General features: G+C 38.2%; 1 protein-coding gene across 1 annotated transcript; it reads right to left on the bottom strand.

The window, feature by feature from the left end:
- Window positions 1-5415: 5415 nt before the first annotated feature.
- LOC107748771 (teashirt homolog 3-like) lies at window positions 5416-16682 on the bottom strand. Its single transcript, XM_016563710.1, has 2 exons — window positions 15991-16682; window positions 5416-8847 (listed from the first exon to the last, which is right to left on the bottom strand). Exons 1-2 carry the CDS (start codon window positions 16028-16030, stop codon window positions 5816-5818), a joined length of 3072 nt encoding a protein of 1023 aa, XP_016419196.1. The 5' UTR covers window positions 16031-16682; the 3' UTR covers window positions 5416-5815.
- Between the last annotated feature and the right edge of the window lie 8750 nt (window positions 16683-25432).

Below are 25432 nucleotides of genomic sequence, written 5' to 3'. Positions count from 1 at the left end.
GTTAGAAGACAGAATCGCGATTCATATATGAATAGATTTTTATGTGCACCTCTAGTTTTCTCATCCTCTTCTCTAAAGCAGCGTAGCATGGCCTTGTCCCCTTTGTTGCATGTTCCCGAGGGCAGGGTTTATCTGGGTTTGTTAGGTCACGAACCCGGGAAGTAACTTGTTGTAGTCCCTACCAGCCGCTTTTGTAGTCATTAAACTGCCAGAATTTTAAAAGACGATGTCTCCGTTTGCATTGAACTTTCAGCTTCGTAACTTTGCAGATATTGTTTATGCTCAAACAGCAACATTACACACTAACTAACGTTAAAAAAGTGAAATCGCAATGAACCACCCCTTTAAGGCAAGTTCAAGTGGAAATAAGCTGTTTTGTCAGATTACTGTGCCATAAGATAAAGACCAGGTAGGATTCTTCTTGTGAACTTTTATGAAGGTAAAAATGCATGCATTTTCCACATTTACTTTATATACATGCACACGTATTTTGGAAATTATTTTATTCCGATTTGCAATACTGTGTTACTGTGAAAGTAAATGCGAATTAATCTTAAATATTGATTTGATTCCAAATGTTTAACCCTCATGTTGTGTTCTGGTCATTTTGAACCAGAGAGGATGTTCTTTTTTTCCAAAAATGCTAGTTAATGTTATCACACAGGACTAAAGCTTACTGACTTTGCTCACACAGGGTATAACAACTACCCCAAAAATAGTGTTTGGTGAGTGAACATTGCCAAAATTATCATAGGCTCTGATAAATGAGGCCTACGACCAATCAGTAAAAAAAAAACTGTGCTAATTGAAAGAAAACAAGTTGACCAACAGATTGAATCTAAGATTTGGTGATAATGTAGCATAATGACCGGGAACACCAAATTAGGTAAAGGATTTTCAGCACAGCACACCACAAGGGTTAATTTGTTCAGCATTCTAGCCATTTATAAACGCACAATGAGTCATTCTCTATAAAAAATAACTACAGATGTTTTCCTTTGTGAATTCTTTCTTAGGTAAAACATAATATCCTGAAACCAAGCTGATGGACAGAGTTGACACCTCTGTCTTACAGCTCATGTTATTATTGGGGCATTTTTTCATGAGGGAAGGACTCACCCTGCCAAGCACACAGGCTGATGTTCACAGCTTTGACAAGATTCTGCACCTCTTTGATGTCTGTATGCAAAGATGTACGTGTGTGTGTGTGTGTTCTCCAACACGTTATCACGTCTCTGTCATTCTTCTGTGCTGAACTGACATGTTGAAGGTATGGGACAGCAGCTTGAGATACTGTGGGTGGGTTTGTGTTCATGTTTTTGCTGTCTGAATGATATTAGAAGGCTACAAAAAATATATAACTTATATGATTGATTGGATGAAGTAATGATCAGTCACACCTTTGTCAGGATAGTGCCATATTTAATTTTTGACAGGAATGAAAACAAGACTGTGAGGGACAGGCGTAGTCAGTGCATTTGGTTTGTGCTGTTGTTTAACAACTTACTGATTGTTCAGCTGATGAAACATATTTCTGAAAATTGTGATCTAGGACCAGTATATAGTGTGTGCCATTGTTAAACTGTAAGAGTCTGTTCACACAGAACATGTTTTTCCATTCCATTGCACTACATTTCCATTGTTTTTCTATGTAATCACGCTAGACGAACGTGTCAGCTTTCGCAGCTGACATCTTTTGCCATGTTCCGTGCGTTACACGGTGTTCTAAAAATGCGGCGCTCAACTTTTAACTTTAATTTTTTTTAAAGCATCACACGGAACACGTTTTTGCTTAGAAAAACTTGAGATGTGAAATGAGTAAAAATGCCTCAAGATGTATTTTTTAAAAGTTGAACTTTAACAAGTGTAGTGGAATGGAAAAACACATTCTGTGTGAACAGACCCAAGTCTATCCCTCATAGCCTCTTTAAATTCAATATGGCACCTAACCTGACTAAGGTCACGGTTCCCACTGGTTTAGACAGATTTTAAAGTGAAGCTAGACTATATAATGTGAATTATTTAACTACTAGACCTTGATGTTACATCCGTTTTTCAGAGATAAATCAACAATCCTTGACTCTAGGAAATAAAATTAATTCATTTGTTCTTTTTTTTCCGTAAAACTTGCTTAATTAGTATAGAAATGTCTGAGTTGGCCATTAAATACAGTAGCACATGGCTGGTATCTGCTGCTCTGTAATGCAGATCAGAGCTGGCACTGACGTTGAATGAGAGGTGACCAAACATGATCATGACAGTCAAACAGAAAGGCCAGACAAGCAGACAGATGTCTGATCAGTGATTTTCAAAACACTGCATTTCAACTCCCTCAATGTGTGAATAAAGAGGACAGGAAGTGGCAGTTTGGCAGCTCCAACCAGGAGTGTCATACTGAATCGTGTCCCCTGCCATCTCTGGACGGCTAGTGCGGCCCAAGTGGTCGCATGAAGCTCTCAGCTCATGCATTTCTGGGACGTCACATCTAAACGCCACCTATGCATATGGTTGAGACGTGCGGAGAGGGACGATGGACAGGGACGAGACCATTACCACATTTCGAATGAGACCGAACATGAGTGGATGCCTTGTCAGATCATTCTGAATACACAATGTCAGAAGTCATACCACCATGTCAGACAACTCTGGCGGTGGTAGAGAGCTAGCATGCTACAATGTTCGGCTTCTTTCTGAAATGTTGACATGTCTGAGATTTCTGCTCAAAATGAGGTCATTTCAAGTGAAACAAGATAGACAAAAAAGCATTTGTTTGAGACTACTAGTGAATATGCTTCTATTATACATTATTTTAACATTTAAACAATGTATTTTTAATGACAAATTACACCATGAAATTTTTTCTTCAGTTTTCTTTGTTTGAAATATTTTAAGATCTTACAATTTTGTAGTTATTTCCAGGTTTAAAAGGGGGGGAAATGTATGTGTCTTGGACATTTGGACCCAGCTGTATATACATTCATACATAAATGGACTATGAAAAAACAAGTAAATCTATTTTTTTTTTTTCTGTCAGTTTCAGTAAGGTTTTGTAGGGTGGCATATCCAAGGGTCACATCTTCAGTAGAAAGATTCTTGTTTCTAAATTCTGTCAAGAGAGGTAAGGAATAAAAAAAGAAACTACTTCTCAGTGAGATTTCCAACTCGGGTTCTCTTGGGGGTTGTTCTAGTGTATAGAAATGAAATATATGCTCTTATTTATACACCAACCGATCTTGTTTTAGACCTTACTTTTCGTGCAAATGTTGCTAGATCAGCTAGTGTGTTCCTCTCAAGCGTTTTATTTGGTCAGCACTTCTCTCCTAGTCAGAAATGTTGCTTAAAGTATCACTTAAGGTGTTGGAAGACAGGATCAAATGGATTGATACATAGCTTTTGACATGCTATTTGAGCATGTAGCTCACTATAATTGGTCGTGTCATCATGCATTAAATTAACATGTATGGTGTAATGCCCTGAAACGAGTGTCTTTTGCAAATCTGTCAGATATCATGCCAAAATGCTCTTGACAGCTGTCTGGGGAAATGCTAGTGAATAGAAATTCAGCTGCTCAAAATATTCCGTCCAGCTGTTAAATATTTTGGACTTACAACAACTTTCTTGAGTTAGTTTATTAGGCAGATGGATGAAATTGATGTAATGCACCATAGTTCTTCATACTGCTTACATTTTTAACTAACGACCTTCCATGACTAAAGCAATATCACATTTAAATAATATTTAAAACACTTAAGCATAAACGTTGTCCAACTTGATTTAAACTTGACTGTACTTCAGCAGTATGACAATTTTCCCATTCTTTAAGAAAAGGAAAATGACCTTAACCCGTACCCTTGTGCTGAGAATAATTCAGTCAGTCTGGACTCTGTGGGCAGCTACCTCCATTCTGTCCCATGAGTGCTCTGGAGCTGTCATACACTGTCACGTCAACTCAGGGCTGGTCACAATATGAACTGACACTCAAGTAGCGGGTGAACATGATTTCCAAGAGGCCATGATGAGATGAAGATTGTGCTAGCTCAGTAAACAATTTATTTTCTGGTTAGCCATGAATCTAAGGAACACTGCAAATTACACCAGAACGGAACTCAGCTTTACAAGTTACATGTTGAGATATTTATGAAAATCTATGTTTGAGATCATGTCACTTTTTTCAGGTACTGGCTTATATGCTATAGTTTTTAGAACGGCTAACTTCTGACAAGATGTCAGACAAGAAATAAGGATGCCGCCAGTACAGTCTGTACAGAATTTCACATCAAATTCAATTTTCAAATTCAAACTTTTTTTTGGATTGGCACATGTGTCAGAATTCCTGTTCAAACTTGTCTGATCAGGTTGAAGCTTATTGCGCTGTCAAACGTAGCTCTCTTCTCATTAGTCTGGGCCCCTTCCCATCAGTGCATGTACTCAAATTAGATTGACATCCAAACTGTTCAGATATACAAAGCAATTTAGATGATATTCATTAGAGCGATGACATAGGCTGATGTGACTCTGACAGGGAGCACTTCTTTTTATTTCTCTCTCTTATTTTATTACAACCGAGGTGTGACTACCCCACTGAATTCACCGTACCAAAGGAACAAAACAAAAAGACACAATGTCAATTTAACTCTGCCAGTACTTGATGGGAAACATGCTAAGATGACAAAGAGTGCATATATTTGACTATGACTAAATGTTTAGACTTGGCATGGTAAGAGTTAAAATATCTGCACTAAAGAAGAAGAAACTGCAGCACAATGGGGAGATTTATTTTAAAAATAAATAAAAAAATTAAATGTAAAGAAGCCTTTATCCAATTGTGACCAGTCAGACATAAGGACGCACTCTTGGGCCAAAAAGTGTTTTTTGGACTCTTTTGGATGACTAATAAAAACAATGGTCTTTGAATGTCTTATTAGAATATTGATATTAGGTTGAAATTATGCAGTTTAAAAATATTAAATGTGAAATCAAGTATTTGAAAAAAAGACAAAGAGGCTTTGTTTTTTTTTCTAATTGCATTTTTTCTTTAAAAAAAGATTACTGATTCTGTCCCATGACAGATTTTTTATTTTTTTTTACATTTACATATATAGATGGCATGCCTCATTCAATGTATTAACATTCAACAAAATTGATGTAAATTAAAAAAAAAATGTCAAAAATGTCTGACTAAATGAAAATGAACAGGTGATACAATTTGGAGAAAACAAAAACAGCTGTATAAAAAAAACAAAAACAAAAAAACAAGTCAAGGCAATTTATATCAACAAAAATGTTTTAAAAATGTTTCAGATTTAATTAAAATATATACAGTTCTTTAGTCATATCTATAAATAAATCAGATTATGCACAAACTACGTATTAAGCACAGGCAAAAATGAGAGAAAAAAAGCAAGCCATATTTTAGAATATATGCATAACATAACGTAGTTTATGTACAATGTACATTCTTCTCTCATCAGAACAGAAACGTCCCCAAAAAGCTGTTCATCATGAGCATTCAAGAATGTTCAAAACGTTAAGACATTTTTATATATAATAGATTTCTTATACTGTGTATCTACTTGGTAAAGCTGGTGGTAGCCACCTTAACTTTAAACAGGTTTTTAAAGTTAAATTACCATTACAATATCCATGATTGCAAAGATTAACCTACAAGGCCAATTGTGTATGTTAATGCAACAATATATAAGTAACTGTGTATGAATCTTTACATTATGATCCTATTGTCTGTTCTCAACTTAGAGTACAATAAATATCCTGCCATACGATGTTAAATGTATTGTTTTATATGTTTTTATATATGTTACAGCGCTGGTACTGGTGGCAATTGCTCCTGACATCCTCTAGCTGGCAGTACAGCAGGAATCACGGGTTTTATGGGAGGGCTTTTAGAATGCTTTGTAATCCTCCGGTTTAGATCCTTAGAAGTAAGTTTAGCCAAGTCTTTTATTTTAAACCCAAGGTGTGACTCAAGGTGACATATGTATGTAGAATGAGCTTGGAACTGTGTTGCACATTCACTACAGTAGAAAACTGGGTGTCCGGAGTCAACGTTCTTTATGAACTTTGTTCTGCCTGTTCGTCTGAGCTGATATTTCACATTGGCCAGCCAGTGGCTGATGGTTGTCATAGATAGACCTGTTATATGTGATATGACCATCCTTTCCTGGGAGCTCAAGTCTGATATCACATACTTTCCATCAGCTGTCTGCCTGAGGCAGGATGCGAACTGAGCCTGCAAAATCAGCAAGTGCTGGGGTTTCCAGTGCGACTGCCTACCTTTACGTTTATGCATCATGGATGTATCCTCTGCCTCATCTGAAGTATGAGAACCCTCGATTTCTGACTGCTCTGGCCTACATAGAAGTGTTGAGGACTTCAAAGCTCGAGAGTCTGAGAGATTGCGCAGCATGTCTGATATGTCAGAGAGGGCATTTTCACGCAAAGGACTCACTGGTGTTACGATTTTGGAACTAGTTGATTCACTCACAGATGCACCAGACACAGAGGAACTCAAAGCTTTGCCTGGGAGAGCGGCAGCTCTGAGACACTGTTCACTTTTTCCTTTGGACAAGTCTATCGGCTGGTCTCCACAAATTTCATGGCAGTCAGAATGCAACTGGCTAAGTTTTGCCGAATGTCCAGATGGACCGGCAAGAGCGGCCCTTTCGGCCATGCTGTTGCTCATCCTGAGAAGCATACTCATAGGGTCCTGGACAGGCCTTACCGGTTTGGCAGCTTTACCCAGATGAAGGTTCATAACAGACTGAAGGGCACTTAGAGGACTGAAATTGGGTTGTTTTGGCTCAGGGTGGGCAGAGAGTAGACCAGCATCATCATACAGATCTGAAGTGGAGGTGAGGCGATTTCTGAAATCTTGTGTGTGCATCTGAATTTCCTTTTCGTTTGTGTTACCCTCAGAGACATTGCTCATAGATGTAACCATGCTCTCATGACTTGGAGATTTTGACATTAGCGATTTCCCTTTAGAATTCAGCAGCTGCCAGTGTGGGGATCCCTGTCCATTCAAGTCATTAAATTGTCTGTCTACTTCAAAAGCCTCTTCTGTTACTTTCTTTTCCAGTTTGTCCGCCTCCTGGACATTAACTGTGGATGAGGAAGCTCTTGGCAGAGTGCTTGGAGGGATCAAATGACTTTTGTCTATGGACTGGCCTTCCTGACTACTGGCTGATTGTTTTAAAGAAAAAATATAGCTCGAGTTGTTTAGAGCAGGTTTCAGTTGGTTTCGTAACTGATAAGCTGCATGAATGCTCTGGTAACCGCCCCAGCTCGGGGCACCCCTCTGTGCTTTGTTAATGGCCGATGTAACTGTATTTTCCAATGACTTGAGAATATCAAAATCCATTTTAGGACTCTCTTTTAGATCATCTTCAGTTAGGTAATCAGACTTTGATGATATGCTGAATTTCTGCTTAACATCATTTATATTTGCAGACTCCTTGCAATCACTGTCTTTCTGAGAAGTAATTTCTTGTGTCTTGTTCTTGCCCCCAGTTGTTACGGATGGGAGGGACGATGACTCCAAGATTCCTGTGGCTAAGAGAGGGGAAGAACATGGTGTACCAGACTGAGACTTCACAGACTTACTTTTGTGATGAGGAGGCTTGTCTGTCTTTTGCAATGTTTGAGTGACTTTAACAAAGTGGCCGGTCAACATCATATGAGCACTCAACTGCTGCAGAGAGTCATGTGAAATTCCACACTCCATACATTTGAGGTTCTGAGACTTGAACGGTACACCACGGGTTGTCTTCTGATCTATCAAATCATCTTTGTTGGTTTGTTCAGAATACATCTGAAAAATATCACTGGCCTGCCCTCCGTTGGGACTTCTTGTCTGTTCTGTGGTGTGCAAAGATTTTGCAACATCCAGCTCCACTGGAACCCTCTTCCTGAATGAAGACATAACTTTAGCAGCAATTGCTGTTCTTGGCTCTCTCAGAGGAACCTTCTGGTAATGCTTAGTCTTTATCATGTGCACGCTGAGGTCTTGCAAGGATTCAAAAGAGTGTCCACAATACATACAGCGTAGGACTTTCTGGGCATCTTCCTTTCCCTCCATCTCCAAAAGAGAGCGTTTACGTGGCTTGGACCATGACTTGGCACCCTTTCTAGCACTTTCAAGGTTATCATCACGGTAGTGGTCTGTTTCATTCATGTGAACTGTGAGATCAAGCAGTGTGTCATATGATGCACTGCAGCTTTTGCAGTGGAACTTGCTAGCACCAGTAAAGATGGATCCGTAGGTTTTAGTACTTTGGCGGTAGAGCTGGACAGTGGAGAATATACTTGGTTCAAGCGCAGCAGGTTGTTTCTTAGAGACCTGTTGGAGTGTCTTTGCGATAGCAGACTGATGCCAGTCATAGCTGTTGCGTCCAGGACTGCTGTTGCTGCTACCACTGCTACTGGCTGGCTGTTCGTCTGCATGCGGTTGAGAGGAATTCAAGCTCAAAAAGGACCAGTAGGGATTATTAAGGACGCTTTTGTAAATAGCCTTCATCTGTTCTAGGCTGTCTGTAATACATACTGAGTCCTCAGAACGGTCTTTAGTCCTTAGAAAGTCTGTTGTGGCCTCCTCATTTTTGATCGGGGTGCTGTCTGAATCTGACGTGGGGTCACTAGATTCACTTATGTGAGATTCACTGTCAACATCATGACCTGACAGCTCAGGAGTGGGGGAATCTTGTTCATCCACTGGGTTATTGAAGTCTTCTCCCAAATCACTTTCACAGTGTGGTTTCTTGGTCACTGTGTAATCACTTCCAGTGCCTTCGGTCTGTATGGTGGTCTCCTTAACACTCTCTGAATCATAAGCTAGAGGGGGAAAAAAGAAAAAAAATTTAATTAATGCCACATAAATTGCACTGAATGAGGTAAACAAACAAAACAATCATTTAGCCTAATGATATTCTTCTTGAAAATAAAGTGAATGGGCCACATCCCACAAGAGGTTGAACTGGAATTGTTCAATACAGGCAATTCATCCTGGGAAATGAAGTGTTCCTCCACCCTGGCCAACAAAAGTCAAAGTCTTGTGTTCACATTTGAATTGCAATTCTGTATCCTGCTGTCTGCCACAATTCAAATGCAAATCAATTTCTGTAATTGAACTGGAATCTAAAAGGCATTAATTCAATTCTGAATGGCACATAAGCACTGGAACATCAACAAACATATCAGAGGACCAAGAAATAACCTATATTTCTTCTAGAACTGAGATTTTGAACTAGTCTGGTATAGTCTAGTCAAGTGAACATCAAAGATTTTTATCTAATTGTTTGCTGTTAAGTATATAATCAGGCTATTTACAAGAGGTTGCACCAGCTGCCATTTGGCCCACCTCTCCACATTTCGACACACCTGTGCACATATGAAGAGACAAATAGATAAAGGGAAAAGGTGGACAGATAGATTGAGAGGTTAAGGGGAATGACATAAGATGGCGGCACATAAGCCACCTGTCACTTTGAATCCCACCTGACGACTGTTCACCTTGGACAGGTGACATGTTGCGAGAAAGGTGTCTGCTCGAGCACCTCCAGATGACAGATCCAAGGGGACACGGTCGCCCTTCTCTCTGCCAGCTGCCCTCACACCCTCAAAAGAGCCCATCCACCACCGTCCTCTGGGACTGACGATCCCGTCTCCTGACAGCCTGTCCCCTGCTAGTTTGACACTGTCACTCTGACTCCGTAAGTGGAACAAATGCCCCCTTGAAAGCCATACCAACCCCCCCATCTCTGTTCCACTCTATTCACTCTTGTTTGTGTGCGCATTTGTGATTATGTTGCTCATGTCAAAAGGAAAACGCTTGACATGTTAGATGTTTGAAAATACAGCAGGCCTTGCATTACAAGCTAACATGGTATGCCGCCACATGTGTGATTCAAGTGCATTGTGGCTTGTTAATGGTCTCTCTTTCTCTCTCTTACAAGATCCACCACAGTCTTGACAAGAGTGTTAAAGCACAAATAGCTCTCATTTCAAATGATAATACACAATCTCACAAGCCTGCGCTTCTCTCATTTAGCCTCTCACTGGCTGTCAGCCAAGCGGCCTGCAGGATGGGGTCTCTAAAGGATAACTGGCAGGTGCAGGCCAGTCTTATCCCCTCTGTAGATTTGGATTGTCACTAGGTATCCATTACTTGCCAATCTCCTCTGATCGTGCCCGACAGCCTTGATCAAAAGATGTCATTTGACTGGCCTGATTTGGCATGAACTCCAAAGCAGCTCGAAAAGAGGGTGAACCAGGTGTAACTACAATGACATGATCATTTTCCTGCCCTCTCATATCCCGGAGACAATTATGGTGACACACTGAGGGTCCACAATGGCAAATAGCTTTTTTCTAGCACAAATGCAAAAGGCTACAAGAGTGTAACTTTTTTTTTTTTTAAAGCAGGTGGAAAAGTTCAGAAGATACTCTTCAGGATATAACCTAAGACGACACCATATACTCTCACAAATGTGTATGTGTGTATCAAGACCCAAGCCCACTAAATTTGAACACAATCTTTAACCTTGAATGATTTATAATCCATCTCAGGAGGCACCTACCATAACCAATTATTCTCAAAAGGCTTGATTGACAGCCTGGGTGATTTATTAAGCTAATAAAATGTGATGTGTGCAATGAGCTCTAGCAGAACAAAAATCCAGGAGACTTTAGTGGCACTCGCGTTATGTGATTTATGTAACTATAACATTTGTCTCCATATGATCAGTCATTAACCCCCTCCACCTTATAGACAAAAACAGCACCAATGACATTTGAATTGGAACATCAAGTTCTATACATAATTAAAAAAAAAAAATTATGTGTGTGCATAATTACATACTCTAAGACTGTACATGATTACAGTTAAAAGTTGGCATATTTTGTTAATCTCATCTAATGTGATCCTCTAAACTATCTAGATTATCTAATTTTTACATCAAGTGAAAATCAGGTTGCTCATCTTGACGTCATTGCATTTAATGCCATACACAGGTCTTGTAAGGTAACTTTGCAATAATAACCAATAAGATTATTGCTCAAATTAAAAGCTTTCTGTCCATAAATACTGTGGCTTTTCATCCTTAGAGCTCACATGACTCACACACAACCTCACAGAGAGATACAGATTGAGGTTAACTGTGAGAATTATTCTTGCTTGAGGCCATGCTAATGTGCAACACATGACACTTTGATCAAAATAATGCAGCTTTCAGGCAACATGTTGAGATGCCCCCATGCCAAATATAGTGTGTTCTTTGCTGCAACTGAAGCAAAGAAATGTGTGAATTATTTAGTCAATCAAAGTGGGCAGTCAAATCAAGAAAGAAAAAGAACTGTGGGCGTATAATGTTATCCTGGGTCTTGCCCTTTCTGTAGTGTTTCTCTTTCTCTGGTGGAGAAACTTAAAACTGACCATTTCCAGTAAATGCGGGAAGGCAAACAGTCTCTGCTGACTGGAATTCCACTGACCATAAACGTCCTTTCAGGGGAGATATCTCTCTAATTATCACTCCGTGTGCCTTTGATTCCTTTTCCCCCTTGACAACAGAGTGTCTGATGTGCCTCAGCTGCCAAGAGTGATTGGCAACAATTCTATGTGTATCTAAGCCAGCAGCTGCTGAGATGATGGCCCAGCATCAAAGAACTCAGTGAGATGGATGGCACTCATAATTCTACTCTGCAGGGACAAGGTGGGGGAGGTTGGGGGCAAAAACCAACATCAAAAAAACCCAGACTGTCACCCACCCACCCCCAACCTTTCAAGCAAGGCTTTGTCCCCGAGTTACCCTCCTTTAATAAGCTTCCGATAACTAGGAATTGGGTTCACTGAGAATACTGGAAGGGTTCGTTGGCAATGCAATACTGAACTCCCAATCTTATCCGGCAATGACCACCCGGTGGACAGCTGGTGTCTCGTAACAAACACAGAGAGAAAGCAAAGCTATCCATCATAGAGAGGACATCTAAGACCCTGTGCTCTGTCTATGCCTCTCTAACTCTCAGGTTACAGGCTTACACAGCCGTCCAAATAATATTCACTGTGATAAATGGTCCTCCAAGCCGCCTACCTCTCATTAATCTCTTTCTTTAAAGGAGCATCCATCATGGAGCAGGGCTAGAGCTGTGGGAGAGAACGTTAGAGTTCATTTACAGGCCAGCTGAGCTTGAGTGATGCATGTCATTTTAAGCTCGGACGGGAATGCGCATGTGAACACGTACAAATGTCCACATACATGAATACCCACACACAAAGGCGGATGCATGCACAAATGTGCATTCTTGACAAATAAAGTCAATGATTGATGGATTGATTGACGGATTTAAAACATGGTTTGGTAGGAGAACATTTCGAAATGTGTAAAGCAAGACTTTCCCACCTTTGCCTGAAGTAAAAATTATCATGCATTAAGCTAAATTAGAACTCATTTGTTGCTTTACTTGCTCAACACCTAATATATCTGTCTGTCACTGACTGAGGTCTCTAACCAAACGGGGCTTTCAATGACTTAATTACCTAACAGTTTAACTCAGCAGTGCGACAATTTATTAATTTTCTCGCCTGTGTTACTTTCTTTTAGTCTAATGACAAACACTATACAGAACCACCTCCGCTTTGCTTTTATATATTTGACCTGTATCTCTGACTTCCCAACTTTCTCCCCAGCCTTTTCGGTCTAATTCTCAACAATATTTCTTCTTTCTTCCCTCCCTTGGCGTCTCGGGAAAGCCTGCGTGATAGATGACATGTGTCAGGATGCCAGAAGTAAAGGGTGGCAGCGTGATTAACGGCTCTGTTGAAAGGGTAATTGACGGTTTGGCATTGTGCTGATCTTCTCCACCAGGGTTTGGTTTCTGGACCCCTGAGGACCAGACTGACTCATTTTTCTAAAATGGACCGCCAGCTAAAAGCCACCTCCCATGAGAAAGGAGATGGATTCTTGTCTTCTTAACAGAAGATTGATGTCTTCATTGTCAACACAACAAAGTAACATTCATATAAGTTTACAACCACAATAGAGTGCTAGTTCAAATGAGAGTTTGGACAGTAGGTCAATGTGATGTTTTTGTGGGGGCATGTAGTGATACAACTGTTCTGATATCACAATTAAGAAAACATGTAATTAGAAGATATATATGGCATATTTTACAATTATTTCTAATAAAATTAAAATATTAAATATTTAGCTTCAGTTTATTTAAAAAAAAACTTCTGTCAAGGTCAACAAGTCTCTAAAAATCAAAACATTATTTAAATTTTTTATGACAAAGAAATATAAATTCATGTGGTGTGACTTGTCAGAAACTATTTATGAATAATTCATAATATTTGTAAACAAAAACTTCTTTCCTTGAAATATATATATATATATATATATATATATTTATTATTTTTTACTTGAAATTATGATTAAGATCACACTTACATGTATTCAAGGCGTAAGTACGCAGGAATGTGTATGATTTGATTCATTTTTTGTCGCAGCCACTGTGTAAATCAATGGGGTTCTAGCAGTTTTGAAGCTGTTGGTTGTGATTACAGGCATGCCTGGCTGGAGAGGTATGTTGACACTGGTTGGGATTAGGGAATGGTGGGCCTCTATGATTTCCTGCCCTTTCATCACCACCACCATCAAGCCCAGCTCCTGCGTCACATCCATGCATGACTGATAGTCGCTTGTCCGGATGACCTGCCACGCACCTTAGATCTGACAGCGACTGATTTTACCCTTAGAAAGAGGGAGAAGGCAGGGCCTGGAGTCGCGCCCAAAAGAGCCTGAGAACCGAGAAGCTTTTTGGCCAGGGTGGCCCGTGGGATTTGCGGAGGCGTGTCCAATTAACTCACATTATCAACCCACACACAGACGGAGAGAGATCTAACTAACAGAGTTGAAGCAAAGTACAACTCTCAAAATAGATTTGATGTCTGTCATTCCAAATATGGCTCAAAGACAGATGAAAACATTTGTTTCAGAAGGACTGTAGGTGTTTCCACATCTTCTCATAACAGTTCGGAATCGTCTAGACTCCAGACTGGCACCAAAAAGCTAATTTGTCACGTAAAGGTGTTAAATTGGGTTATGGCAATAGGAAAGGCCAGCAGGAGTGGCTAATATCAACTTGATTACATCAAGGGAGCACAAACCTAAATTGACTTGGAGACAGATGCATAGCTTGTCAACCCCAATCATTACACCTGTCAGGAATCCATCATGTTTACAGCTAATTAAGTGTGCTCAAATTAAGCAAAGCAATTTTTTTTTACACAGAGCTGTGCAAACCTTTAGGGCAAGAGAGAAAGATGGGGAAAGAGTACATTTCTCTGAAATCTCTCATTAAGACTTCACCTACAAGATCGCGATTGAACTTTTCATCACCTGTGTAAAACAATGCATCAGAATCAATAAGTTAAAAGTAACAGTCCTACTTTAAGTGGCTCAGTCTGTGACCACATCACTAAATGTGTTCATACCTGTAAACCATAAACCCATACTTGTAAACCACACGGCCACCACTCTGCACAGCGCCCATGAGTGAAGTTTGGAGGAGCATACTGATGAAATAAAAGCTCAGGCAAGCTTATGGGGAAAAAGAAGGAGAGCACTCACATGGCCTTGCTCTGATTGACCATTAAAGCCTTTGATGGATGAGGCTGTCACAAGGATAACAATTAAATCCAACATGAGACAAAGCTGTTCTGACAGGCCAGTCTAACAGAGCAAGCCATACCCTTCCATTAAACTCCACATCATCTCTGCCTCAAACACACACACACACACACAAACAGTGAAGGCTATATAATAATGGCTTTGTATCTCTGTTTCAAAGAGCTCTGCTATAAATATAAAAATGCCCCAGAACTCCTCCTCTTTTAAATAATAGGATAGGATCTATTCTATTAAGCAGACAGATAATGTTAACATTAAGGCAGTTTCAGTGGTTCCCACCTCTTTACAGGAGTTAAAATAGACTGAAATGGTTACGTGTATCCCATGTATGTGTCAATGATGCATAAAGACACAAGGTCTGAGCTGATAAAAATGATACATTAAAAAAAATCTGGTTCAAAATGCTAGCTAGTGGTTTCACACAGTTTTGACAAATATACCAATTTTTACTAAAACACTTTGCTTGCAACTTAAATATGATGTACATAATTTAATCATTATTTTAAAAAATAAACATGCTTTTCAAAGTAATATATACATTTTTAATTATTTTAATAATTATTTATTTTATATTTACCTTTCTATCATGCATTTCGAGTTACAAATGTCAAGTTTTATTAGGGTTAGTCCATTTGTCCTGTATAAACAACAAGCTTTTTCTTAAAAAAAATATCCAATGCAACAACAACTTAATGACATTGATATACAGATGTGTCCTTTCTAGTTTATGGTTTTCTTGTCACATGACAACAAAATGGCTTCCTGGCTGTTCGTCATGCCACAAAGTTTTTTCAAATATTAATATTTTAAAACAAAACTGCTTTGCCCTTTAAAAAAAAAAAAAAAAAAAAGACATTTTTTCTTTCTTTCTTGTCTTTTTTATTTTATTTATTTTTTTAATACAAAATCCAGAGTTACACCAGACAATTTTGACTTGTCTTGAAGCCACATAAATTCCATCAAAATGACTTTTAATTAAAAATTAAAAGCATGGTCATAATTCAAAAGCTGTATTCAAGTAGGCTATCTTGAATTTTGTGGCAAAAAAAGTATCCATCAACATGACAAAAAGTATGACAGAAATAGGAAAAAGGAAAATGAGTTATACACGAAAATAAAAATCCATGCAATTAAACGCGATTATATATAGGCCTACACAGATAATCTTCTTTATGGTAGTTTGTAAATGCAAGGCACTATAAACCAAATGTACATAACGGTTTAAAGAGAATAAGTTCAAGAGGACTGATGCAAACGAGCATCTTAATAAAATTAGTTCAGATAAACTTACCTGCCGCTCGTTTCGGCGCCTGCTGTTTTCTCCTCGGCATACTTGCGCGCAGATCGTGTGTCTATAAACGCAACCTGAAACGATATTCAACAATAGATGCTCCCAACCAGACGTGTCACCATTAAAGAACAGTACGGCACAGTCACAAAAGCTACGACACTTCGCATTAGGCATAGGAGAAAGCCCAGGTGCTCCGTGTTCAGCGGTAGTCTTTGTTTAAAGCCCGTCTGTTGGAGTGATGATGAAAACTGAACGACAGGACAGTAACGCCTAGCCGCTCGCTCGCTACGAGTTTGTCACGTCACTCAAAAGTCCGCGGACACTGATTCCCTCAGAACGCGGAAAGGGGGCGTTCACACGTCCGGCAGCGTTCAAAACAGCTAGATGCAGTGAAACGAAATGGCGCTGAACGCAGGAGTTTTAAGTCGAAATTAGAAGTTAATAGAAGTTACACTCCTTTTAACTCGACAACGCTGATGGCGAGAGGCGGTGAGACATAAGAGAGACGCAACCAACCAAAGACATCATGTGTGGATTTAAAAAAAACTAAACAATAGCAGCCGAAACGCGTCCTGTGCTCCTATCAGTCACTCCCACGCACATATAACGCCCAAAATGCAGTCCAAGTAGGCAGCTCATAAAGTTTTGAGACACTGCCAATATGTCACTTAAGAGGACATTAACAAGACCGCTTACACCGAATGGAAGGAAGTATGTAACTTAACCTTTTAATGAACACACCCAGGGAAAAGTAGTTTTTTTGTTGGGACATTAACAACAAGCAGTATTTAGTGTTGTTTTAAGCATATACCAAATGGTTGATATGTCAATTAATGGTTAAAATGCATTTTTCATCATTATGCATTCACTTAAATAATTTACTTCGAAATAAGACGTTCATTTTATCATCATTACACTATAAATAAACTTGAAATCACTGTAATCAAAAATATTGATGTTTTCTAAATACATGCTTGAAGAAAATCTATCAGTGGAAAGCCCTAGGCCTAATATTAATACAGATTTGAAAGAGTACTTTAACTAGATATCTCAAATATTTTTTGAGCAAGTTTACTAAAAAGAGAACATCATGCTTTTGCTATGTTGTTAATTCGATCCGCTCAGCAAACCCTCTGAAATTAAATTACATCAAAATATGATTTCCTTTAAAAAAAATCACAAAAATGATCCCACATGTTATGATTGATCTCAGTATGCTTTACATACTGAAATGATGCTTGTGAAAACAGTGTATTCTTGAAAGCTGCATTGATAACTAGTGAATTTGTGCATACAGAGCCGAATGGAAAATATGTCTCAGTCAGTTTGCCTTTAGTTAAAAACATTTTTCAATTGGATTTCGTAAGCCAAAAAGTGGTTAAAGGGTTAATTAACCTTCCCTGATTATACCCTGATTAAGCTGTAAATAAACTTTTTTTCCCTCCCGTTGTCAGTCCTTTAAAGATCATGCAAAAAAATTATTTATTCAATAATAAAAATAGCAAACAATATCGCATCATTTATATTCATTCAGATATTTATAAATGTCACAAAACTTTGATTTAGGCTATGTTATCAGGTGTTCATATTTAAATGTACATGAACTGACCTATAAAATATTTAGGACTTGAAAGTTATTATAAAGTGTTTAAGAAAACTTTGAAATTTTTGCCACTCATACTTTCGTAAGAATAATACATGATTATCCTTATTATTCCATACATAATAGTGATTTTTTTTGAGGATGTTTTGAGGAAAAAAATGAGAGAACAAATCTGAATCATTACTGCCATTTTAAAGGGATACCGCCCCCCCCCAAAAATGAAAATTTTGTCATTAATCACTTACCCTCATGTCGTTCCAAACCCGTAAAAGCTTCGTTCATCTTCGGAACACAATTTAAGATATTTTGGATGAAAACCGGGAGGCTTGTGACTGTCACATTGACTGCCAAGTAAATTACACTGTCAAGGTCCAGAAAAGTATGAAAAGCATCGTCAGAATAGTCCATCTGCCATCAGTGGTTCAATCTGAATTTTATGAAGCGATGAGAATACTTTTTGTACGCGAAGAAAACTAAAATAACGACTTTATTCAACAATTTGTCTCCTCTGTGTCTCTCCGCATCACCGTAGCACCATTTTGGAGAATATCCACTGAACGCAAGCATGCGTATGCTCTTCTGTGTCAGCCGCGCCACACAGATACGTTTTCTACATGTATTTACGCTTTGATTTGAACGAAAACAGCGCATCCCTGTGATAAAGTTGTTATTTTTGTTTTCTTCACATACAAAAAGTATTCTCGTCGCTTCATAAAATTCAGATTGAACCACTGATGGCAGATGGACTATTCTGACGATGCTTTTCATACTTTTCTGGACCTTGACAGTGTAATTTACTTGGCAGTCAATGTGACAGTCACAAGCCTCCCGATTTTCGTCCAAAATATCTTAAATTGTGTTCCGAAGACGAACGAAGCTTTTACGGGTTTGGAACGACATGGGGGTAAGTGATTAATGACAAAATTTTCATTTTGGGGTGGAGTATCCCTTTAATATTTTAACATGTTAGACATATTTGCAGAAATCAAACAATGAGCAACAAAATCAAATTTACTACAGGAATTAAAAATGTAAATTTCTTTCTCAATATTTTGCTATTTTGTAAGCCTCTCAATGTTGAATTCTACTGAAAACCAATAAAAGAAGTTTGTTGTGCATGTCTCTGTTGGTTTTCCCTACAAACAGTCTCTTGAGTAATCAAAACTGCATGACCAAAACAAGCTTGCCCTGAGGACTTTCTTTACAAATCAGCACTGTCTGAGGATGTCTTTTTAAGTACTGTAAAGTCATTCATATGTGGGGTCAGAGTTCTGACCGTGCCATTAAAACGCAGGCAGAGACATAGTGCTCTCATTTAACTGCTCGGCTGCATCATATATCATCCCACTGCCACAGAGCTGCATTAGAGAGGATCTTTGATTTTTACTTTCAGAGCAACATAAATCAAATGCAAGGCGAGGTCTGCCAGTGACATCCTTGTATTGGTCCTCACGGAATGGGATGGAGAGGGTTTGTTGATTGAGGTCAGGAGCAAACGGATATGTTGTAGGCCTACTAAACACAAAACAGTTGCAAACGAGCAAAAGAAAATACTGTATAATCAATCAAAATTGGTTAGTTTTCATGAAATGTAAAGGTTGTAACATTTTAAAATGTAGCAAATGTTATTTAATTGCTCATTATCTGATTTCTGTAAATAAGTCTGTTACTTTGCTAAGTTCATTCTGTTTAGCACTCTAAAGGCCGTAATATGTCTTCTCGTTTTGTGCCTGTGCAACGATGTCAGAGCAAACATTAAGGAAGCAACTGTCTCATTACCCAGACCGCTTTGGTCCTCCCCACCTCAGAGCAATCTTGTCAAGCAGCATCTGAAACTAGAAGGGACATCTGCCAGCAGGACACCCACCCTCCCTACAGCTCACAGGAGGGTGTATTTGAGCCACATATCCATCAGTCCTGTTGTGAAGATTTCATTTAATCTCCTCCTGCCCGCTCTCCGCCACTGTTTTGAGAGGTGCTGTCCTCCACTTTGATCTATGATGAACAGATGACCTTTTTCCCAAGTCAGGTGTCTGACTCTGTAACATCATGTTCTAACAGTGTGTCAAAACAGCATGGCTCACCTTCTCCAACTCCGGTTATTTGTCTCTGGATAGACTCACAAATCTGTTTTGAAGAGATCTATGGTGAGGTGAATGTGTTGGGGATAGCAGCACCTGGGTATATTATAAATGTAAAAAAAATAATAATAATAAATAAAAAAAACCCGCTTTGCGTAAATACATGTGGAAAGCGATGATGTTGATTAAAACAAACTGGAGAAAGTATCTGCAAATATTGGTTTTAGCAATTCATTCTGACTCGGTATTGATCAGGCAGAGAAATTACAAGCCTTATGAAGTTTTGATCACTCCTTAATCAATGACACAATCAGGATGTTTATTCTTAACCCTGCAATAATTCAGTGTATCTGCAGTAGGCTGTAAAATGAAATAAGTATTGCCTCCAATACAACAACCTGAATTTCATTAGGAACATACTTGTGTGGCCAATTTATGCAACAGGGAAGACTGGGGCTAGTTGTCACAAAGATTCTATCTTTGTAACTATAAGGTATGGAGACACACAAATGTTAGTTTCATATCAATGTTGGATTGTTTGTAAAGGTAAACTATCTTCTTTCATATCAAAAGAGCAGTAGTACAGGTGTTCCACAAGGCTGCGTCAGTTCACCTATTCTTTTTACACTTTTTACAAATGAATGCTTAAGTAGGCATTCACAAAATTGTATTTTTAAATATTCAGATGACACAGCCATACTAAGTCTACTCCATGTGCATGACAATATTAGCACTATTTACCAGTCAGAGATAAGTCAGTTTGTTGACTGGTGTGATAAAAATGAGCTAATAATAAATACAAAGAAAACGGAAGAGATTGTATTTGATCCAAAATGTATAGGTGACCATCGCCAAGTGGTTATACATGATCATAATATTATTCAGTCACAGACCTATAAGTATTTGGGCGTTTACATAGATAGTTCACTTACATGGAAAACACACATTGAATGGGTTTGCACTCGACTACAACAGAGATTGTATTTCTTACGTAGGTTACGTCTCTATGGAGTAAACAAGAATCTTATGCTGCTGTTTTATAAAGCTGTTTTATAAAGTATTGTTAGGTATGGTATCACAGTGTGGTTTGGTAACCTATCAGTACAGTTTAAATCTAAGTTGATGCACCTGTTATTGACAGCATGGAGAATTGTTGGGCATGATGAACATTTTAACCTTCAAGATTTATATGAGGAATGTGTTCTTAATCAGGTAGAGAGGATTCTTGGTGATCAAACTCATTTCTTGTATTTACAATATGAACTACTTCCCTCTGGTAGAAGATATAGAATCCCAATGTGTAAGTTAAATCGATATAAGAATTCCTTTGTACCTGTATCGGTGCGGTTGCATACCAAGAGTTCATCTTGATTTTATTTTCTTGATTTTACTTAATTTTGTTTTTATGTTTACTGTATGTCTGCAGCAACATGTAGTCCATAACAATTTTCCTCTTGAGGACAATAAAAGTATACTACTACTACTATACACCTGGTTCATAAATCTATTGCATTTGAATAATACTTGGATAATTCTATGCTAGAAATAATATTTCTCATTCTCATTCTATGGCGCCACATTGGGAAAAAGCCCACTGACCTGGATCGGCACAGTTCCCATCGAGAACTGTTCAACCTGATGGTGGAACTTTTTTGTCTTTTTTATTCTTTTTTAGGCAATAATAATGGAAATGCACTTTTGGAGCTTTTTGAAAGGCAATAAGCGGCGCTGCAGTACTGTCTGTCACTTTAAAAGATGGATGCTAACAGATTGTCATTGTTTTGTAATGATGACTGTGCTATAAATTTAGAACGATTTTTAAAACTATATTGTTTTCGTCCATGGAGTGAATGGGCCTTTAAGGTGCATATACAGATATATAATAAAACTAGCCTGAGAAATATTCACTAAATATTCTGTATAAATTATTCAATATAACTGTGACAACTTGCCCCAGTCTCCCCTATTAAAAGACATTTCATTTATGCAGTTATTATCACTGAGAAATGTTTCATTAATATGACCACACCACATTCACATTTCCACTAATCCAACTTCCTCTCCAGGATGACAGCAGAGGCACGGTCATAGGCCGCTCTGAATAGATAATTAAGTCTTGATCTTAAAATATAAATGTACAGATGGGGCTTATGGCAAAAATGGAAATTTTTCACCTTTAACCACCATTAGTTTGACAGTGACGCAGTTTCCCCTCAGTGTGAGAATACAGTGGGCCGAGTTCAGTCAGGTGAGAGGTGACAGGGCCGTATGGTGGATCTCCTGCCAGTGACAGGCTGTCATTTGGAGATGTGTGCCATGTGGCTGTCTCTCAGCCTGTCTTTGAGCTGAAGGATGACCCCACCTGCTCATTGGGGCTTCACCGGCCATGCCATTCCTGTCTCTCAGTTCACACGTCTGACAGGAGACATGACGTCCGAGACACATCGACTCCATCTTCAGGTAGGCCTGTCTTGCGTTTTCTGGGATAGTTCAGGCAGGGAGAGAAAATGAGAGAAAGTGTATTGTGTCTCATTCTTCCTGTAAGTGTAAAAGAGGTATGGCATTATGCTTTAGAAATGTGCATACTGAAAGGTATTGTGTGTCTTTCAAACCAGTCTGAAGTGTTTTGATTGAGGTGAAAGATGTACTTATTAAGATTTGGAGGATATTTATACCAAAAAATCCATCATCAGTGACATAAATGCATTTTTGCAATTAACTGTCCTTGCTGATGGAGTAATTTAACTTGATTTGTGGCTATTGGCAGGAGGACAAAATGTGTATCAATTCTTCAATAACAAACAAATACATCACAAATGTAATTCTCTCACACACAGTTTGGTAAATATAAAAAAAAACATATCCAAGGAGTCAGGACACGTATGGACCTCATATTATATACTTGTGTAATGTACACAAGCATACATTAGATATTTGGGTATTGGGTCTGTCAGTGTAATATAGCATAATAATAAAAGACAGGAAAGATTCAAGTTACCATTCACCACAAACTGCACATCTTCAAATAATACCCATATCAAACTCAATCTACCCGCCCAGCTCTCGAGAACTTCCTGAGAGCTTTCTGACCTGCTGCATCACAGTCTGCTATGACAGCTGCACATCCTCAGACCGGAAAGCCCTTCAGCGGGTAGTCAAAACTGCCCATCGCGTTACTGAACTCGGCTAATGGCCATCGAAGTCCTGAATATCCGTCGCTGCCGGCAAAGAGCTCTCCAGATCATCAGGGATTCCATCCACCGCAGCTACAGTCTGTTTTCTTCCCTGCCATCTGGAAGCCACATAGACACAAACACGGACCACAACATTTTCATCCCTTGAGCTGTTGCATAAGCTAAACTCTGATCTCTCTTTCACTGTCATCTGCCTTACACAAACAAATCCTCTATACAAACCTAATATCAAACCACAAAATACAGATGCTTTATTTTACTACTATTGCAAAACAGCATTTTTTTGCTTTTATTTCATGACTGATACTGTCATAAAATTGTCATAAACACACACACACACACACACACACACACACACACACAATATACTGCATAAATAAATCTTCATCCCACTTTTTAACTCTGAAAGTTAAAAGTAATAGAATAATTTTGAAAAAAAAAATTGCTAAATGCTTTTGAAATGGAATTAATCATTTTCGAGACAAATGTGGATCTGTTTTTCTTTGCATATGGCCCTAGAGCAACAGCAATGAAAAAAACATAGCGGAAGTGCTCTTCATTAGATAATCTTTCTCTCAAATGAAGTGCTTTTTAAACTATGTTCTAGACTTTATTCATTGACAAGAGGCACAAAATCAAGGAAGAAGGATAATGAGAAACAGGAAAATAAGATCATACAAGAAAATTGATGCCTATAGGCCTATAAACTAGAATTATAACAACTACTGTTAACATAATATAATATGTGTATATATATATATATATATATATAGCTTATATGCATGGTGAATTAAACATTAATGAGACAAATTATTAATCATCATGAACAAAATGAATGCAGAGCGAGATAGTCAAACAGGGTGTCTTTTTTTATTTTTAAATGTAAGCACATTGTCCTCCCCTGCTGCAATATCAGAGTAGCTGGACATATTTGCATGCTCAGCGCTGTGTGTCTGCAGTAATTCATCATTGGTCTCTGAGGTATTGAAAGCATCAGCATCCGTCAGCAAGCTTATGTCAATGGCTCTGTTTTTAAAAGAACAAAAGAATTATTTCTCATCCGTAGAGCACTTATTTTTAAATAGCCTATTTTATGTGTCTCCAAAAATATCCCCAACTGCAATGGAGAAAAAAGCCATACCTAATGGCCTGTAAGATCACAATATTGACAAAATAATTAGAAAAATAATCAATGGCCAAACTGTGTAACTGTAGAATGAGACTGTAGCCTTTGCCCAGTGTAGCATAAAAATACTACAACAGATCTGCTCTAAACCCCTATTAATAATCAAAGATTTATAGAAATACATACACTGATAACAATGTCCAGTTGGTGTATTACATACACTGCTTACATACACTATATAAAAATGACAACAAAAGACCATATGCTCTAAAATCCTAATAATTAGTTATAAATATAACAATATTATTACACTAATATTCTAAGATCTAAAATGCATGTTTTAATAAGTCATTGTAAATAAATGACAAATATATCTGTTCTAAAATCCTAAAAAGAAATCACAGAATTTATATATTGGCACAATGACACAGTATGCACTGTTACTGAAGGCTTAACTTAGGCTATTGTATAGTTGATATAGCCTGTATAAAACATGACAACAAAAGTCATACCAGCTATAAAACTATAAAACTAAAGCGTTCTATATATGTTTAAACACATGTTCACACGTTAAAGCTGCAGTCCATAACTTTTTTTTTGTTAAAAATGATCCAAAATCAATTTTTGAGCAAGTACATAAGCAGCCAGTGTTCAACTGTCTACTTACTTCAGCCTGATTCACAGCGGTAAGCTTGTAATAATGTGTTCTAATTTGAGTGGTACTGTAGGTTTTAGCAGGAAATGAGCATGCCGCCATGGTAACTCGGGGGAGAAGAATTGTTGAATAAAGTCCTTATTTTTGATTTCTTTGCGCACAAAAAGTATTCTCGTAACTTTGTAAAATTATGGTTGAACCACTGATGTTACATGGACCATTTTAACGATGTTCTTACTACGTTTCTGTGCCTTGATGGAGGGTCAGAGAGCTCTCGGATTTCATCAAAAATATCTTAATTTGTGTTCCAAAGATGAACGTAGATCTTACAGGTTTGGAACGACATGAGGGTAATTACTAATTAATGACAGAATTTTCATTTTTGGGTGAACTATAGGCCTAGGCTAACTTTCGTAGCAGCAAGTTGGCGCCCCTAGAGCAGTTAGCTAACCTTCAACTTTTGTTTTCGACAAAAGACTAAAGTTGTTGTTTTTTTTTATGTGTAGGCTAAGTCAATAATAAAAAATTATAATACTTTTATTTAGTTTATTAAGTTTAATGTCCTTTGGCGCACTCTGACCAAAGACCATAGAATACCTTTAAAGGGACTTTGGCTGCGTTTACACTTGGCATTAACATGCGATCACCGTGATCCGATCAAGCAGATCGGATCATCAGTCAATCAGAACACGGCGCGTTTACACTTGGCAACATCAACTGACTTTTCTATCTGGATAACCGATCGGATCTGTCTTTCCCGCGCAATATTTAAATAAGTCTGCA

Source organism: Sinocyclocheilus rhinocerous, unplaced genomic scaffold (genome assembly GCF_001515625.1).
Source record: "Sinocyclocheilus rhinocerous isolate Xijiao unplaced genomic scaffold, SAMN03320098_v1.1 scaffold3305, whole genome shotgun sequence".
NCBI lineage: Eukaryota > Metazoa > Chordata > Actinopteri > Cypriniformes > Cyprinidae > Sinocyclocheilus > Sinocyclocheilus rhinocerous.
The sequence above is the reverse complement of the archived record's forward strand: the minus strand, read 5'-3'. Positions and strand labels throughout refer to the sequence as shown.

Excerpts from the sequence above, each read along its gene's own strand:
- LOC107748771 (XM_016563710.1), bottom strand. The coding sequence starts at position 16,030 with ATGCCGAGGAGAAAACAGCAGGCGCCGAAACGAGCGGCAG. Across the intron at positions 8,848-15,990 it reads GGCGCCGAAACGAGCGGCAG|CTTATGATTCAGAGAGTGTT; the intron begins GTAAGTTTATCT and ends TTCCCCCTCTAG.